Source organism: Bubalus bubalis, chromosome 10 (assembly GCF_019923935.1).
Source record: "Bubalus bubalis isolate 160015118507 breed Murrah chromosome 10, NDDB_SH_1, whole genome shotgun sequence".
NCBI lineage: Eukaryota > Metazoa > Chordata > Mammalia > Artiodactyla > Bovidae > Bubalus > Bubalus bubalis.
Window position 1 is genome coordinate 16,697,840 of NC_059166.1, and position 17,612 is coordinate 16,715,451.

The following is a 17,612-nucleotide window of genomic DNA, read 5'->3' on the forward strand; positions in this document are numbered from 1 at the left end:
CAGCCACTTCGTCTTCTTAGAAAGAACCAGAAATAATGACTTACTCATCTACTGTTGATCAACTGATTTCTGCACAGCACACAGCCTTTCATGGGGACTTTCATTTTGTAAATGAAAATCAAACAGCTGTGTGTAACAAGAGCTGGAAACCACATCACCCTGGGCTGCTCTTTCTCCTAAGTTTGCTTTCTCAGGAAACTGAAGAAAGGGTGCTCTGTACTTTGCTGCCAAGGCCAAACCCAGGAGCTTTTTGTTAGGGTAGAAAACAAGAAGAGCCCGGAATAGGCTGTGCCACAGCTCCAGAGCAGGTGGGGCCCCAGGTTCTCCAGTAGAAAATAAAATGAGAAATAGTGTGCTCATATCATGGCTGCCACCTATCACAACAGCACAAGCTGATGATCTGCCGTCAGACGTGGGCATTGGGTTATATAAGAATGGCCAGTGGCCCAGGCACTCAATCTGGGGACCTTAAAAAATGCCTAAGCTCTGCTTCTACCTACAGATGGAGAGGACTGTCAGGAGGCTGAGGACCCCTCCAACCACAGAGCCTCCCCACCCCACCCACCAGCTCAGGGGCCCGGCTCACTGTAGATGCAGTGAGATACTCTGATAGATGCAGATGCAGGGGCCCTACTCCTGTGTTTGGGACTGAATTTCCCCCTGTAAGAGGCAGATAAGCCTAAAGGGCTTGAATCTCAGCTCTGTAACTGTGTGATCTCAGGTAAGCTGCTTACCTTTTCTGAGTTGATTTTTTCTCACCTGTAAAATGAGACTAGCAATCCACCCCATTATATTAATGTCAGACAAAATGAGATAAGGCAGATAAACACTTAACACAGAGATCAAGAAGTGGGAGCCACTGTTACGATTGCTGTAAATGGACACCACTCCGTTTAAACGTGGATTTCCAGGTGTTCAAGCAATCACTGAGCCAGAAATTGGTTCCTTTGAAGTCATTCCCCAAGTGCTGACCCTTATTTGCTCTCCAGTAGAAAATAAAATGAAATAGTTAGCGTGCTCACATCATGGTTGCCACCTGTCGTAACAGCACAAGCTGATGCCCTGCTGTCAAACGTGGGCACTGGGCTACACAAGAATGGCCAGTGGCCCGGGGTACTCAACTTGGGGACCTTAAAAATGCCTAACCTCTGCTCCTACCTACAGATTCTGATTAAGTTGGTCAGGCCTAGGGTCTAGGCATCAGCTGCTTTTAAAGCTTCGTGGGTGGTTCAAATATACACTCGGGTCTAATATGCACTCTCCAAGGTGGGAAGGAGTCAGTTTTCTCAAAGAAACATTTATCATATTTATTCAATTGGCAGACACATATTGATCCCTCTGATTGGTCATGCACAGAACCAGGGGCCTGATTTATAAGACCCAGTTCCAACCTCAAGAATCCTAGAGTCTAACAGGTGAGACAACAGGTGAATAGTCAGTGGTAATAGTGGAAACATGTCACTAGGCTGTACACACACATAGGAAGGGTCCAACCCAGCTCTCCAGATACAGCCTGTTGGTGGAGAGGGTGTACCAGACCCAGGCAATAGTTTTTGCAAAACTTCTGAGGAAAAAAAATACAGAGAACATTTCAGACACCCCAAGGAATTCAGTAGGACCAGACATCAGTCCGAAAGGCCGAAAGAGAAGGCCGGAGAGGTAGGGACCGATTCCTTGTAGAGAAGTCAGAGGGGTTTGGGTTTTAGGTAGGGGAGTGGAGTGATCAGAGCTGTTTTGGGGAAAGATTATTCTGATTACTGGGTGGAAAACAGATCAGAGGGACATAAGACAGAACACAGGGAAGTCAATTCCAAGATAGTTGTAGCAATCACAGCAAGATTTCACCAGGACAGATTTAAGCAGTATTAGCAGAGGAAAAGCTTGGTGACTACGGATGCATTGGGACCTGGATGGGGAGGCAAGGAGAAGGTCCCAGCTTGTGGCTTGAGTGCTCCAGGGAGTCAGGTGATGCCAGGCCAAGAGCAAGGCAGCGGGGGGTGGGGAGGGGGCAGGAAGTGTGTGATGTGGTAGGCCTCAGAGGCCTTCAAAGGAAAAGTTCAAAGGAAAAGATTATAACTTGGGCTGGTCAAACCTACCAGAACTCCTGTAAGTTCTGATTTTTGTGTACTCATAGAGTGTAAGGCATTCTAACAATAATTGGAATATCTGATTAATCTGAAATCTTGAGAATATACACCAGATGGGCAAAAGGGAGTTTGAATGAAATGAAAGACGCATGGCCTGGGGGAGTGCTGAAGTAGAAGGCAGGCAGGGCCAAGGCCACAGAGTTATTTTCTGTTTCCTGCTCAAGCGAGGAGTCTGTCCCAGCTCCCCTCCTTTCACCACCTGATCTGAAGATGCCTCAGGTGAGGTCCAGGATCAAATGAACAAAAGACCTGAAAATGAAAAGCTAGCTGGTGCTTGGTACCATTGTCTGTGGCTTCTCAGGTGGCTCAGTTGTAAAGAACCCACCTGCCAATGCAGGAGGCGTGGGTTAGATCCCTGGGTCTGATCCCTGGGTCAGGAAGATCCCCTGGAGGAGGGCAAGGCAACCCACTCCAGTATTATTGCCTGGAAAATCCCATGGACAGAGAAGCCTGGCGCGCTTCAGTCTATGGGGTTGCAGAGTCGGACACAACTGAGCATATATGTGCACACACCCTTGTCTTCAGAGCATCTGACAAAGTAAAATCATCACACCCATGTTGTTTCGCAAGGCAAACGTGTAAGCAGAGTTGTAAGCAGCTTCGTTTATTCGAGTAAATAGCTTGTAAATAAATCATTGGTAAACATTACAAAATTAAATACATTTTCAAAAGCTTGCCAGTGTACATAAAATTCACAAACATAGTTCTTTTAAAAAATAAAATATGTTCAAAGCACCCTTGATATAAAATGCCTGACCCCTGTCCTCTGACAGGGCCACCTAGAGACACCTTACAGTAGGGAGGGGGGTTTCTATGGGAGGCAGTGGGGGCTTCCTGGAGGATACCAAGAGTTTCTACTCTGACCTTTGACCCCACCCACATCCAACTGCATTTTGATCCTTCTCCAAGGAGCCGGTATAGAACTGAGAGGGGCTCAGCAGGTGCCCCAGGCTCAGCTCCAAGCAAAGGGATCCGATCAGGGTGCACAATTAGGGCTAGAGTCCCCACCATAAGCCACTGAGAGAAGCCAGAAAGGAAATCTCTACCACACTTCCAAACCAGCCAATGCTCCTGCATCGACTTTCTCCAGAGGAGCTGAGGTTTTCTCAGTTGTACACCCATTCATCGCTCAGCTCACCCACTCTGGTCCGATGCCCTCCAGGCACAGAAATGCCCAGATCTACTTCTAAGGAGGAAGATATTGAATCTGCTCACTTCCTTATGACCTGCTTTCATGGAGAGAGAATAATATATGGTATTTGGTAGAAATCACAGAATGAATTGCTACACGGCGCTTTCTGGTTCCACCGCCAAACACCCCTCAGACAGTATGAACATTTCTCGAGAAATTCAAATAGTCATTCAAAGAAAGGATTCAGAAAACTTTAAAATACCACAAATGAGGCAATAAGTACATGACCTGGCAAAGCATCCCAATTAACAGAATAATACAAAGTCCATAAATTAAGCCCTTGACCAACTCCACATTGTCATAGTGTAGCTCATTAAAATAACGGATACGCTGAGTTCTTTTCACTTTGGTGCAGAAAGTGAACATTGGCGGTCTCCAGCACTCACATGAAGAAGACCTAGTGGCCTCTTGAAAACACACATGCCATGACCTCCAATTAAAGGATGACCACAAGTTTATTCCATCCGTGTGAAATAAAACTCACATCCACATTTTAACTTAGTTGCCTGTAGATATATACAAGTACAAGAAATTCGACCTTTGTGTCAAATGTACAACTCAAGAAAAAAGTCTTACCAAACTAGCTGTAAGAAAACCATCATCCCTGTATCTTAGGTCCTTAACATCTGGTTTCTCCAAGAAGATGCTGCCTAGTCCAGCCCCTCCTTGCGTGTCTGCCTGATTTGATGCTCTCTGGTTGGGCTGAAGCCAGAGTCTGTGATATCTTTGCTATTAAAATATTACACCAACCAAACCTTTAAAAACCAAAAAAGAAACACTCTTGAATAAATGTCTAATAGATACAACCCCTCCCCACCCCCAAAAAAGTTGCTCATAAGGACAACAGTTCTTTAAGAAAAGTCTTCGTGAAGTCCAAATTCCTTCCTGGGTCTCCAGCAGAGTTCCACCTGGGCTGGACTTATGCAGCCTTCTTCTGTGGGGGGCTCAACTTCCTCATGCCTCTTATCCGAGAGAGCAGCTCCTTAATGAACTCCTAAAAGAGATCAGAAGAAGTTATTATGAGAGAGTCACTATTCAAATAAGGGTTTAAAATCTGCTTGAAGTCACTGAAGTCAACTGCAGCTAACCTTAATTGATGAGCTTGGTTGGGTGTGTTAACCCAACTGGCACAGTATAGGATATTTTTAAACAAATGAAGATACTTAAACTTCTCACCATCCTGCCTTTTCACTGCTGTACTCTCTTTAAAGAAAAAACCAAGCTGCCTTCACTCATTGACATTATCTACTTGGCCCCTGAAGGCCTATGTGGTTTAGATCAATGCTTCGCAAACTTCACGAAATCTTTAACACTTGCTTACAACTCACCAGGGAAATGTGTGGATTCTGAAGGAATAAGTCTGGTTGGGGCTGAATATTTTGCATTTCCAACTGGCCACCAAATGATGCCAGCATTAGTTTATGAACCTCACTTGAAATAGCTAAACTAGATCCGTGGTTTTCAAACTTGAGTGCACATCAAATCACAGGCGGGAAAGAGGGCTTATTAAATAAATTCCAGAGTGCTGGGCCCACTTCCCCAGAGTTTCTGATTCAGTAGATATAGGCTATGGCCTGAGAACTTGCATTTCTGACAAGCTTCCAGGTGATACCTATGCTTCTGGTCTCAGGATCTTACTGAGAACCATGGGTCTAGATCGTAATAGAAGTCTCTTGACTTTTTTGGACTGCAAATCACAGTTTGAAAAGAAAAACAAGACACATTGATATTTACAATCCAGTACATACAAAAATTCAACATTCAGAAAACGAAGATCATGGCATCCGGTCCCATCACTTCATGGGAAATAGATGGGGAAACAGTGGAAACAGTGTCAGACTTTATTTTTTTGGGCTCCAAAATCACTGCAGATGGTGACTGCAGCCATGAAATTAAAAGACGCTTACTCCTTGGAAGGAAAGTTATGACCAGCCTAGACAGCATATTCAAAAGAAGAGACATTACTTTGCCAACAATGGTTTGTCTAGTCAAGGCTATGGTTTTTCCTGTGGTCATGTATGGATACGAGAGTTGGACTGTGAAGAGGGCTGAGCGCTGAAGAATTGATGCTTTTGAACTGTGGTGTTGGAGAAGACTCTTGGGAGTCCCTTGGACAGCAAGGAGATCCAACCAGTCCATTCTAAAGGAGATCAGCCCTGGGATTTCTTTGGAAGGAATGATGCTAAAGCTGAAACTCCAGTACTTTGGCCACCTCATGCGAAGAGTTGACTCATTGGAAAAGACTCTGATGCTGGGAGGGATTAGGGGCAAGAGGAGAAGGGGACGACAGAGGGTGAGATGGCTGGATGGCATCACTGACTCGATGGACATGAGTCTGAGTGAACTCCGGGAGTTGGTGATGGACAGAGAGGCCTGGCGTGCTGCGATTCATGGGGTCGCAAAGAGTCGGACACGACTGAGCGACTGATCTGATCTGACATTCAAAAATACATCTGAAATAAAAACTTAAAAAATGAACACTTACTGTATGCCACACACTCTTTTTTATTTCACTCTAATTTCATTCAAAACATAATACTGGGGAAGACCCACTAAAATGATGTGACTATTCATGGATCAGAACCAAAGAACAATCTAGAATAGTTCTCACTTTAAGCCATTAGCAATCTTTTGTTGTTGCCTCATGTATTAAAGTTTCTGCTTACTAAATAAGTCGCATTTATTAGATAATAATTACTTTGTCTTCCTTTCTTAGATTTGTTGAAACAAAGCTGACAGCCAATCAGACTTTCTGATCAGCAATGGACAGCCAGTGAGTGACAGAACTGTGCATAGCACGGACATCCTGGAGCAAAAATGTGAAGGAGACTTCCTTTCCTTTAAGACCTCTGAAAAACAGCTCTCAGACAATCACCCACCAATTACAACTTCCAGCCATAGCTCCCAGACTAAATGGTCCCTGTGCTTCTATCCAGCTCTAAAACATAATATGCTTAAACACTTAATATATGATGAGCTGCCATGATTTCTTTTTTAATAATCTTTTTGCTAATATGAAAGTTACATGTTCTTTTTCTAGAAAACCTAGAAAATATAAACCAACCACAATTACTCCTCAGAACGAACCAGTATTAACATATTTTCTTCTATGGAAATCATTTTTACCCAATTAAGATTATACTATATAAATATATCCTTTATTTGCACTTAGCATTGTGTGTGTGTGTTAGTCACTCAGTCATGTCCAGCTCTTTGTGACCCCACGGACTCTGACTCCAGCCCACCAGGCTCCTTTGTCCATGGAATTTTCCAGGTAAGAATACTGGAGTGGGTAGCCATTCCCTTCTCCAGGGGATCTTCCCAACCCAGGGATTGAACCCAGGTCTCCTGCATTGCAGGCAGATTCTTTATTATCTGAGCCACCAGGAAAGCCCACACTTAGCAGCATGTCAAGTCTTTCCCCCACAACATTAAATGGTCTTTTTAAAAATTAATCTTAATAGTTATACAGTCCTTTATTATATGGATGTTCTACAATGTTTAATTCCTCCATCACTGGATATTTGGTTGGTTTCTGGCTTTTCAAAAGTATAAACAATGCCACAATTAACATCTTTGTGTATAAATCTCTGTATACAATTTGGATTATTCCCTTTGGAGAGCTATTCTGTAGTAGGTCAAAGGACATAAACATTTTAATCACCACCATTTCTGAACTTAGACAGAAAACATAAATATGGGTATGACTAGCACTGATCTAAATGGCTTTCAACTAAAAACAAAAACAAACGAAAAACCCTAAAAATCTTGTGATCTATACATAGTTATAGCAACCTAGTACACAGAGATGCAAGACTGAAACAAAAGCTTCACATAAAAATACAACTCTTACTTTGTGTAAGATATTTTCTATTTTACTCTATTTTGAAAAAAATACAGATCAAGATCACTTAATGGTTACCATGCATAGTTTGAAAACACAGGAATCTAGACCAAGGTTATTCAATACATTAACCCCTAACCACATGTGGCTATTTCAATTTAAACTAATTAAAACAAATAAAAATTAAAATTCACTTCCTTGGTCACACAAGCCACATTTCAAACACTCAGTTGCCATATATAATATGTTAAACTAGCTAATGGTTATCATATTGAACAGCAGGATTTTTCCATCATCTCAGAAAATTCTATTGAACTGCTCAATATGACAATACTTGGGATTACAAAACTAGATGCAAAAACCCTGCAGAAAAGTGCAAATAGAGAGGAAAAAAAGGCCAAAGACCAAGGGCAGAGGCCCTCTAACAAGTGAGATCTGGCAAAGGCTTGGAGCCAGCAAAGGAGACTGAAAAAGAGGAACCAATGAAATTAGGGGAAATTCAAGAAAATGTTCTGGGTTTTTAAAAAAAATTTTTTTTAAATTGAAGTTTAGTTGATTTACAATATTGCAAAGAAAGTTCTGGTTAAGAAGCCAAAGGAAGGAATTACTGATGAGAGATTAAGTCAAAGACAAAGCTATTGAATTAGGCAAGAAAGGGGCCATTGTGTCCTGGAGGAGAGAAATTTTAATAGAACGGTTGGGATGGAAGCTCTTAACACTGAAAGGACCCCAGGGACTTTTTTTGTAAACAGCTTCACTAAAATATAATTGATATGCCACAAAATACACATAATTGAAGTATACAACTACTATGAGCATACTATCCGCACAATGAATATAATGGACATGTCTAATACCTCCAGCTGATTTTCCCTTTCCTTGTAATCCTCCCTTCCTACCCCTATTCCTCCTGCCCCAGGGAAACACTGATCTGTTTTCTGTCATTCTAGATTTATTTGCATTTTCTAGAGTTTTCTATAAATACAATTATAACACTCTATACTTTTTAGTCTGGCTTCTGTAGCTCAGCAAAACTATTTTGAGGTTCAGTCATACTGCTGCATGTATTAATAGTTTATTCCTACTTTGTTGCCAATTGGCATACCACTTTAGAGAAGTATCACAGTTTGTTTACCTAGTCACCTGTTGACGGAAATTTGAGTTATTCCCACTTTGGGGCTATTATGGATAAAGTTGCTTAAAAACATAAATGTTAGAGAAAGTATGGAGAAAAAGGAATCCCCTTGTACTGTTGGTGGGAATGTAAACTGATACAGCCAGTATGGAGAACAGTATGGAGATTTCTTCAAAAACTAGGAGTAAAACCACCATGTGATCCAACAATACCACTACCAGGCATATACCCTGAGGAAGCCATAACCGAAAAACAGACACATGTACCCCCAGTGTTCACTGCAGCACTCTTTACTATAGCTAGGACATGGAGGCAACCTAGATGTTCATCAACAGATGAATGGATAAAGAAGTTTTAGTACATATATACCATGAAATATTACCCAGTCATAAAAAGGAACGCACTTGAGTCAGCTCTGATGGGGTGGATGAACCTAGAGCCTATTATATGGAGTGAAGTAAGTCAGAAAGAGAAAAACAAATACTGTACATTAACAAATACATATGGATTCTGGAAAGATGGTACTGATGAACTTATTTTCAGAGCAGCAGTGGTGATGCAGACATAGAGAACAGACTTATGGACATGGTGGGGGAAGGAGAGGGAGGGATGAACTGAAAGAGTAACACTGAAACACTGCAGTCGCTTGGACGGCAAGGAGATCCAACCAGTCCATCTTAAAGGAGATCAGTCCTGAATATTCATTGGAAAGACTGATGCTGAAGCTGAAGCTCCAATACTTTGGCCATCTGATGCGAAGAACTGACTCACAGGAAAAGATCCTGATGCTGGGAAAGATTGAGGGCAGAAGGAGAAGGGGATGACAGAGGATGAGGTGGTTGGATGGCATCACCGACTTGATGGACATGAGTTTGAGCAAGCTCCAGGAGTTGGTGATGGACAGGGAAGCCTGGAGTGCTGCAGTCCACGGGGTTGCAAAGAGATGGACACGATTAAGCGACTGAACTGAACTGAACACTGAACGTATACACTGCCATATGTAAAATAGATGGCCAGTGGGAATTTGCTGTATGATGCTGGGAGCTCAAATCCAGTGCTCTGTGACAACCTGGAGGGGTAGGATGGGGTGGGAGGTGGAAGGGGAGGTTCAAGAGGGAGGGGACATATGTATACTTATGGCTGATTCATGTTGCTATATGGCAGAAATTAACACAATATTGTAAAGCAATTAAAAAAATAGAAAACTACACAAATCATAAAAAAAAGTTGCTAAAAACATCATGTACATGAAATATGCTTCCTCTTATTTTGGGTAAATACCTAGGAGTATAACAGCTGAGGCACTGATCTATTTATGTGTCTATCCTTACACCAATAAGGAAAGTGTAGATTTTTATAATGTCTTAAAATTAGATAATGTTAATCAGCCACATTTATTAATCTTTTTCAAAACTATTCTAGGTCCTTTAAATTTCCTTAATAATTTTAGAATTGTTTTGCTTGTAAATGCCTACCAGTGAAAACTGGCTGGGTTTTCATTGAGAGTGCATTAAATCTATAGATCAATTTGGAGATAACTGACATCTTAACAATAATAAATCTTCTCACCCATGAAAATGGTGTATCTCTGTACCCATTTAAGCCTTGTTTAAGCAACATTTTTGGTTTTCAATGTACAAATATTACACATCTTCTGTCAGATTTATTCCTAAGTATTTAATATTGTTGATGTTATTGTGAGTGGTGTGGATTTATTTCAATTTTGATTGTTGTTAGCATATAGAAATACAATAGATTTTTATATATTTATCTTGTAACCTGCAAGTTTGCTGAACTCATTATTTCTGGTAACTTTTGGGTACATTATTGGATTTTCTACATAGACAATCAAGCTGTCTGTTAATAAAGACAGCCTTAGTGAATAGCAGAAGAGGGAATAAATATGTTACAGTATATTGTAATATAATAATGTTCTTGCCTTCTTTGGGAAAGACCCATGTTTGCAGTGCTTACATTCACTTGAGACTCCAAATAACTTAATTTGGGGAGAGAAGAGGAGCTTCACCTAACTTCTTTGCAGTTCAGTTCAGTTCAGTTCAGTCGCTCAGTCGTGTCCAACTCTTTGCGACCCCCTGAATCATAGAACGCCAGGCCTCCCTGTCCGTCACCAACTCCCGGAGTACACTCAGACTCATGTCCATCGAGTCAGTGATGCCATCCAGCCATCTCATCCTCTGTCGTCCTCTTCTCCTCCTGACTCCAATCCCTCCCAGCATCAGAGGCTTTTCCAATGAGTCAACTCTTCGCATCAGGTGGCCAAAGTACTGGAGTTTCAGCTTTAGCATCATTCCTTCCAAAGAAATCCCAGGACTGATCCCCTTCAGAATGGACTGGTTGGATCTCCTTGCAGTCCGAGGGACTCTCAAGAGTCTTCTCCAACACCACAGTTCAAAAGCATCAATTCTTCGGCGCTCAGCTTTCTTTACAGTCCAACTCGCACATCCATACATGACCACAGGAAAAACCATAGCCTTGACTAGAACCTTCGTTGGCAAAGTAATGTCTCTTCTTTTGAATATACTGTCTAGGTTGGTCATAACTTTCCTTCCAAGGAGTAAGCGTTTTTTAATTTCATGGCTGCAGTCACCATCTGTAGTGATTTTGGAGCCCAGAAAAATAAAGTCTGACACTGTTTCCACTGTTTCCCCGTCTATTTTCCATGAAGTGATGGGACCGGATGCCATGATCTTCGTTTTCTGAATGTTGAGCTTTAAGCCAACTTTTTCACTCTCCACTTTCACTTTCATCAAGAGGTTTTTTAGTTCCTCTTCACTTTCTGCCATAAGGGTGGTGTCATCTGCATATCTGAGGTTATTGATATTTCTCCCAGAAATCTTGATTCCAGCTTGTGTTTCTTCCAGCCCAGCGTTTCTCATGATGTACTCTGCATAGAAGTTAAATAAGCAGGGTGACAATATACAGCCTTGGCGTACTCCTTTTCCTATTTGGAACCAATCTGTTGTTCCATGTCCAGTTCTAACTGTTGCTTCCTGACCGGCATACAAATTTCTCAAGAGGCAGATCAGGTGGTCTGGTATTCCCATCTCTTTCAGAATTTTCCACAGTTGATTGTGATCCACACAGTCAAAGGCTTTGGCATAGTCAATAAAGCAGAAATAGATATTTTTCTGGAACTCTCTTGCTTTTTCCATGATCCAGTGGATGTTGGCAATTGGATCTCTGGTTCCTCTGCCTTTTCTAAAACCAGCTTGAACATCAGGAAGTTCACAGGTCACGTATTGCTGAAGCCTGGCTTGGAGAATTTTGAGCATTACTTTACTAGCGTGTGAGATAAGTGCAATTGTGCAGTAGTTGGAGCATTCTTTGGCATTGCCTTTCTTTGGGATTGGAATGAAAACTGACCTTTTCCAGTCCTGTGGCCACTGCTGAGCTTTCCAAATTTGCTGGCATATTGAGTGCAGCACTTTCATAGCATCATCTTTCAGGATTTGAAAGTGCTCCACTGGAATTCCATCACCTCCACTAGCTTTGTTTGTAGTGATGCTTTCTAAGGCCCACTTGACTTCACATTCCAGGATGTCTGGCTCTAGGTCAGTGATTACACCATCGTGATTATCTGGGTCGTGAAGATCTTTTTTGTACAGTTCTTCTGTGTATTCTTGCCATCTCTTCTTAATATCTTCTGCTTCTGTTAGGTCCATACCATTTCTGTCCTTTATCAAGCCCATCTTTGCATGAAAGTTTCCTTTGGTATCTCTAATTTTCTTGAAGAGATCTCTAGTCTTTCCCATTCTGTTGTTTTCCTCTATTTCTTTGCATTGATCACTGAAGAAGGCTTTCTTATCTCTTCTTGCTATTCTTTGAAACTCTGCATTCAGATGCTTATATCTTTCCTTTGCTCCTTTGCTTTTAGCTTCTCTTCTTTTCACAGCTATTTGTAAGGCCTCCCCAGACAGCCATTTTGCTTTTTTGTATTTCTTTTCCATGGGGATGGTCTTGATCCCTGTCTCCTATACAATGTCACGAACCTCATTCCATAGTTCATCAGGCACTCTATCTATCAGATCTAGGCCCTTAAATCTATTTCTCACTTTCCCTGTATAATCATAAGGGATTTGATTTAGGTCATATCTGAATGGTCTAGTGGTTTTCCCCACTTTCTTCAGTTTCAGTCTGAATTTGGCAATAAGGAGTTCATGATCTGAGCCACAGTCAGCTCCTGGTCTTGTTTTTGCTGACTGTACAGAGCTTCTCCACCTTTGGCTGCAAAGAATATAATCAATCTGATTTCGGTGTTGACCATCTGGTGATGTTAACACTTAGTATTTGAGGGGCCTTTATTTGGCAAGCAGAGTGGTAAGTGAGTAACACACTATTTTAGGAAGATAAGCCTGGACAGTTCAAAAATGTTAAATTTTGGAATTCTTTAACTCTTAAAAGTCAGCCCATTCTTAAGGAGATCAGCCCTGGGATTTCTTTGGAGGGAATGATGCTGAAGCTGAAACTCCAGTACTTTGGCCACCTGATGCGAAGAGTTGACTCATTGGAAAAGCCTCTGATGCTGGGAGGGATTGGGGGCAGGAGGAGAAGAGGACGACAGAGGATGAGATGGCTGGATGGCATCACTGACTCGATGGACGTGAGTCTGAGTGAACTCCGGGAGTTGGTGATGGACAAGGAGGCCTGGCGTTCTGCGATTCATGGGGTCGCAAAGAGTTGGACACGACTGAGCGACTGAACTGAACTGAACTAAAAGTCAGCAGAGTCTGATAGAAAGTTCTGTTGCCAAGGTGCCCACTGAAATTCACAAGGAATTCCAGAAGACACTTGAGTGGGGGTAGAGAGACACACGAGACTATAAAGCAATATAGTCTCATGACCTGAGAGACCCAGAGACCTTTCTAGGTTTCCTATGAGGTGAAGACATAATGACTAAGATAATAGCCTTTTCTTTCTTTCTTTTTTCACCATTCTCAAATAAATAGTAGATTTTCTAACGAGTGGAAAGCAGATGCGCATAAGAATCTAGTGTCTTAACAAACAGATCCATGTCCGTTTCTAATGTAGTCATGAATTATAGTAAAGAGGATTATTTACATTTAAACAATGTTACTGCACAGGAATGCAATAAAAATGAATAAACTAGAGCCTTCTGTATGAGCATGGACAAATCTCAGAAGTCTCATTTTGGGCACAATAAGCAGGCTGAAGAAGAAAAATTACAAAGTATCATTTGTATAAAGGATTCAAGATAATCCCTGCGCACACTTCTCACTCCTACTTGGCTGCAAGAATCCAACTCCTTCTTGTTTTCCTAGCACGGTGCATAATACAGGAGGTGCTCAGCAAAGGTTTGTAAAGCCAAGAAATATGTACATGAGGCAATTAATCCACACAGCGAGGCATTAAAGTGAAGCAGCAGGAAGAGAAAACTTGAGAATCTTTGTGTTTCAGTGGAGGAGGCTGGAACGGTACAAAGTATCAATGGGCCCCAGCTACTCTGGAGGAAGGTTCCAGAGTTCTCCTTTCAGTACCGGAACACTAGGCCTCCTGGGAGAGCTAGGGAAGAGGAGGAACACTTCGGGGAGAGTGGAGCCTAGGATGCTGGAGGTGGGGAGGGCAGCGAATGGAGGAGAGGTGTGCACAAGCACACACACAGAAGAGATCAAAGAACAAAAGAAAGAAAAGAAACATCTCCAGTGACCCTGGAAACCTGACTCAATGACAAGCGGCCACCGGATTTACGGAGAGACTCCTAGGAAAGAAAAGGCAAAGCAGGCTTCTGAGGGGACCTGGCAGCTTCGTGAAAACAGAAGGTCCCTCCTTGCTCTGGAGTTTGGGCGGTGTGGGCTGGCACGGAGCATGGCCTTGCAGTGGCCACACTCTGAGCTCTCGTTCCTAATCCCTCCTGGGCCCCGTGGCTTTCAGCTGCCACCCCCTCTTGCCTGCTGGGGTCTGTGCCAGAGGCGGCAGATGGATGTGTGTTTTGCAATTATCACCAGAGCCAGGCGTCTGCAGCCCTTCCCTAGTCGCTCAAAGCGGTTCATCTGTTAGTGATGACACCGCGCTGCTCTGGGTGGGTCCATCAGAAAGCGGGAGAAAGAGAAATCTGGGTGTCACTACAGACGGCTGCTGTGTGCATGACTAAGCTGCACTCACTCATGTCGCTCTTTCAAGTGTTTCAAGTCATTGGAAAAGATAAACAAGATATATGGATATTATGACGCAGCCCCTTGATGAGAAATATTTCCCGACAAACAGATTTTTCCAAAGAAATGCTTAAAACTGCCGCTTGGTGGATGATGTCACCAATGAGAACAATTGTGTGCAACATGCAAGTTCTGACAAAGGGCGCCCAGCAGAACTCTGGAGGCTTTACCTGCTTGTCCAAAAAATACCACCCACCCTTTAGGTGGCATGAAGAGAAACAGCAGGGGAGGATTCTGAAGGCTGGAACCCATGAGGATCAGTAACTTCCTGTGTGCCTCCTCTTTGTCACCCCAATCACTGCACCAAGCATTTCCTAAAAAGGCACATTTGGGGACCATCTGTCCCTGAGCCTCGCTGCCAAATGACGGCAAATCAAGTCAACTTGCACCTGTATTATATAGCTACCTGACACTCCTTCCAAAAAGCCTGGCATTCAACAGATGACATGGGAATCAGGCAAGTTGTGATTGGTAGAGATGGAAGAATTTCATTTTTTTTAATCGACATGTAATTGACATATAACATATTAGTTTCAGGTATACGACATAATGGGCTTCTCTCGTAGCACAGTCGGTAAAGAATCTGCCTGCAATGCAGGAGACCCGGGTTTGATTCCTGGGTTGGGAAAATCCTCTGCAGAAGGAAATGGCAACCCACTCCAGTATTCTTGCCTAGAGAATCCCATGGACAGAGGAGCCTGGCAGGCTACAGTCCATGGGATTGCAAGAGTGGACATGACTTAGCAACTAAATCACCATACGACATAATACATGAATATATTGCAAAATAATCATGACAGTAAGTCTAGTTAACATCCATCACCACAGTTACAATTTTTTCTCTTAGCAACTTTCAAATATACAAAACAGCACTGTGAATCATAGTTACCAGGCTCTATGAGAAGAATTTCAAGATCCAGCAAAGATTAGGTATGTGAGAACAATGGAAGGGTAGGCAGTACATACCTCTTCTTAAACATGATGGCAACACCTGAAAACTATTACAAATGGCAAAATGTCCCCCCTCAATGAAACAGCTAAGCATTTAAAAACCACACTGCAAACTTTCATTGGCTTGACTATCCGGATCGCACAGGATGCCAAAGGGGCAGGCAGTGAATCCGAGCCCATCCCTGTGTGACCCTGGGCTTGGCTCTCCTCAGTCACTGGCATTATTCAGCAGCACCAGTGCCTTCATCACTCATCACTGAAATACTTCATTCACTTCTCCGTCTTTTGGAGAGGAGGAGGAGGGGAGAGGGTTTATCTTCAGAGAAGTTCATTTGCAGACAAGGCCACACCAGAACTGATCCTATTTTTCATGATCCGAAGAGAGGCTTATGAATCTGTTTTGGGTGAGGGTTTGTGCCTGCTGTGCTTATAATGACTTCTGCCAACGTAAATTCCTGAAGGTCTTAACTGCATCCTGGTTCCCCCTTCTTTAACTTAAAAACCACTGACACTATTTTGTCCATTTATTTCCTTGACTATCCACCATTAAAGATTAATTTGCTCTGCTGATGAGAGCAGTCTCATGAATCTATTTTAGAGACACAGACCACTGCTCTTAGATTAATTTATTTTGTACCCAAATTCTAACCTTTTTGTATATGCAGCAGAACAGTTCATTTGCTCTCACCAGATCCAACCTAACTGGCATTTAATCCTTCCTTCACTTACTAATGGGTTTCTCACACACCATACACCTGAAATTCATTCCACAAAAAGTCCACATAAGTAACCCAACTCCAGTAAATAATCAGTGGACTAAACTCAGCAGAATTATAATTTCCCACTTCATAATCCCTAAGAAAACTAATTTCATCAAGGGTCCCATTATCAATGAAGGGCAATATTATTTAGTACAAACACCTGAATCTTGTCTAAAGGAAAGAAATCCATTTCTAAATTGTTTTGAGACTTGTGTGATTGTGACTCCCTTTGCTGAAGATATAGAAATAAAAAATCATGTGTCAAATTGCCTTTAACATAGTTTTTCTCCTGCCCAGATAAATCTAAACACAAGAAGAGAACATAAAGCTGATTTAAATATAGGGCTGATCAGCTTTTAAAACATGATCATGGTGTCACATGATGATTCATTTTGAATTTAATAGAAAAAGAAAAGGCCATAAAAGCACAATCAATCCCTGGAAAATGCCAACTGTTTAAAGTCACTGTCCTTTAAAGCCTCTACCTCCTCCACTGAGTCTTTTATAAAATAATAATCATTAATGTCTTGGGGGAGGGGGCCCATCCAATGGCAAGATGCATGCGGTTCTTCCAGCAAAGCCAAAAAATAAAATAAATAAATAAATCTTCTTTAAAAATGGGTCCAAAAGTCAGCTCCAACACATCCTGGCTCTTTCTTCCTGGGCAGAAGAGGCCTGGAGCCTAAAGAGCCCTAATGAAAGTGTGTGGACAACTGACATACTGGGACTAAAATCCTTTTGGCCACTAGATAAAGCTTCCCATGTTTCTGGCTAATAAATCTGAACTCTTTATGATCTACCTGCCTAATTACTCTAACACATAATTAGGCTCTCGTAGCCAATGGCTCCAACCGCTAGAATGTCGTTCCTATCTGACTCCGGTCTTTCTTTGTAATTTCCCAATTCTCACTTTTCAGAAACATCATTCTGAAGGTGACAGTTTTCGAAGGGTAGATTTCAACTCATTAATCTCACATTCAAGTTCTACTCCTCTTCCCAGACCCAAACAGCAGTCTTTTTTGAGGAAATCCTGTGAGAAGCCAGATGAAAAGTTTTCCCTGCATGCAGGCTCTCAGATCCATTAAACAAGCAAAATGGTGGCCTCCTCGGCTTTTTCCAGCAAAGTACAGATACCCTAAAATCACTGTCCATTCAGCAATTTGATTTCTAACTTAGAGAACCATGGGATAAGCTTACACCCTGGCATTTCTGTCTTTTTATCCCTATTTAAAATTTTTTGAGTATTGAAGTTATCACCATAGGTGGCTGTGGCCTTTTAAAAGATTGTTCTTATTTTCTATTTATTATTTAATGTTTATTTATTCTGGCTGCACTGGGTCTTAGTTTTGGCACGTGGGATCTAGTTCCCTGACCAGGGATGGAACCCGTGT

General features: G+C 42.1%; 1 protein-coding gene across 1 annotated transcript in view; it reads right to left on the minus strand.

The window, feature by feature from the left end:
* Positions 1-2,735: 2,735 nt before the first annotated feature.
* The window catches only part of PPP1R14C (protein phosphatase 1 regulatory inhibitor subunit 14C), an 84,967-nt gene continuing 70,090 nt past the window's right edge, over positions 2,736-17,612 (minus strand). Inside the window, exon 4 of the mRNA XM_006080265.4 lies at positions 2,736-4,333. Within this exon, the coding sequence (XP_006080327.2) occupies positions 4,259-4,333 (75 nt within the window). The 3' untranslated portion in view covers positions 2,736-4,258. The remainder of the gene's footprint in view (positions 4,334-17,612) is intronic.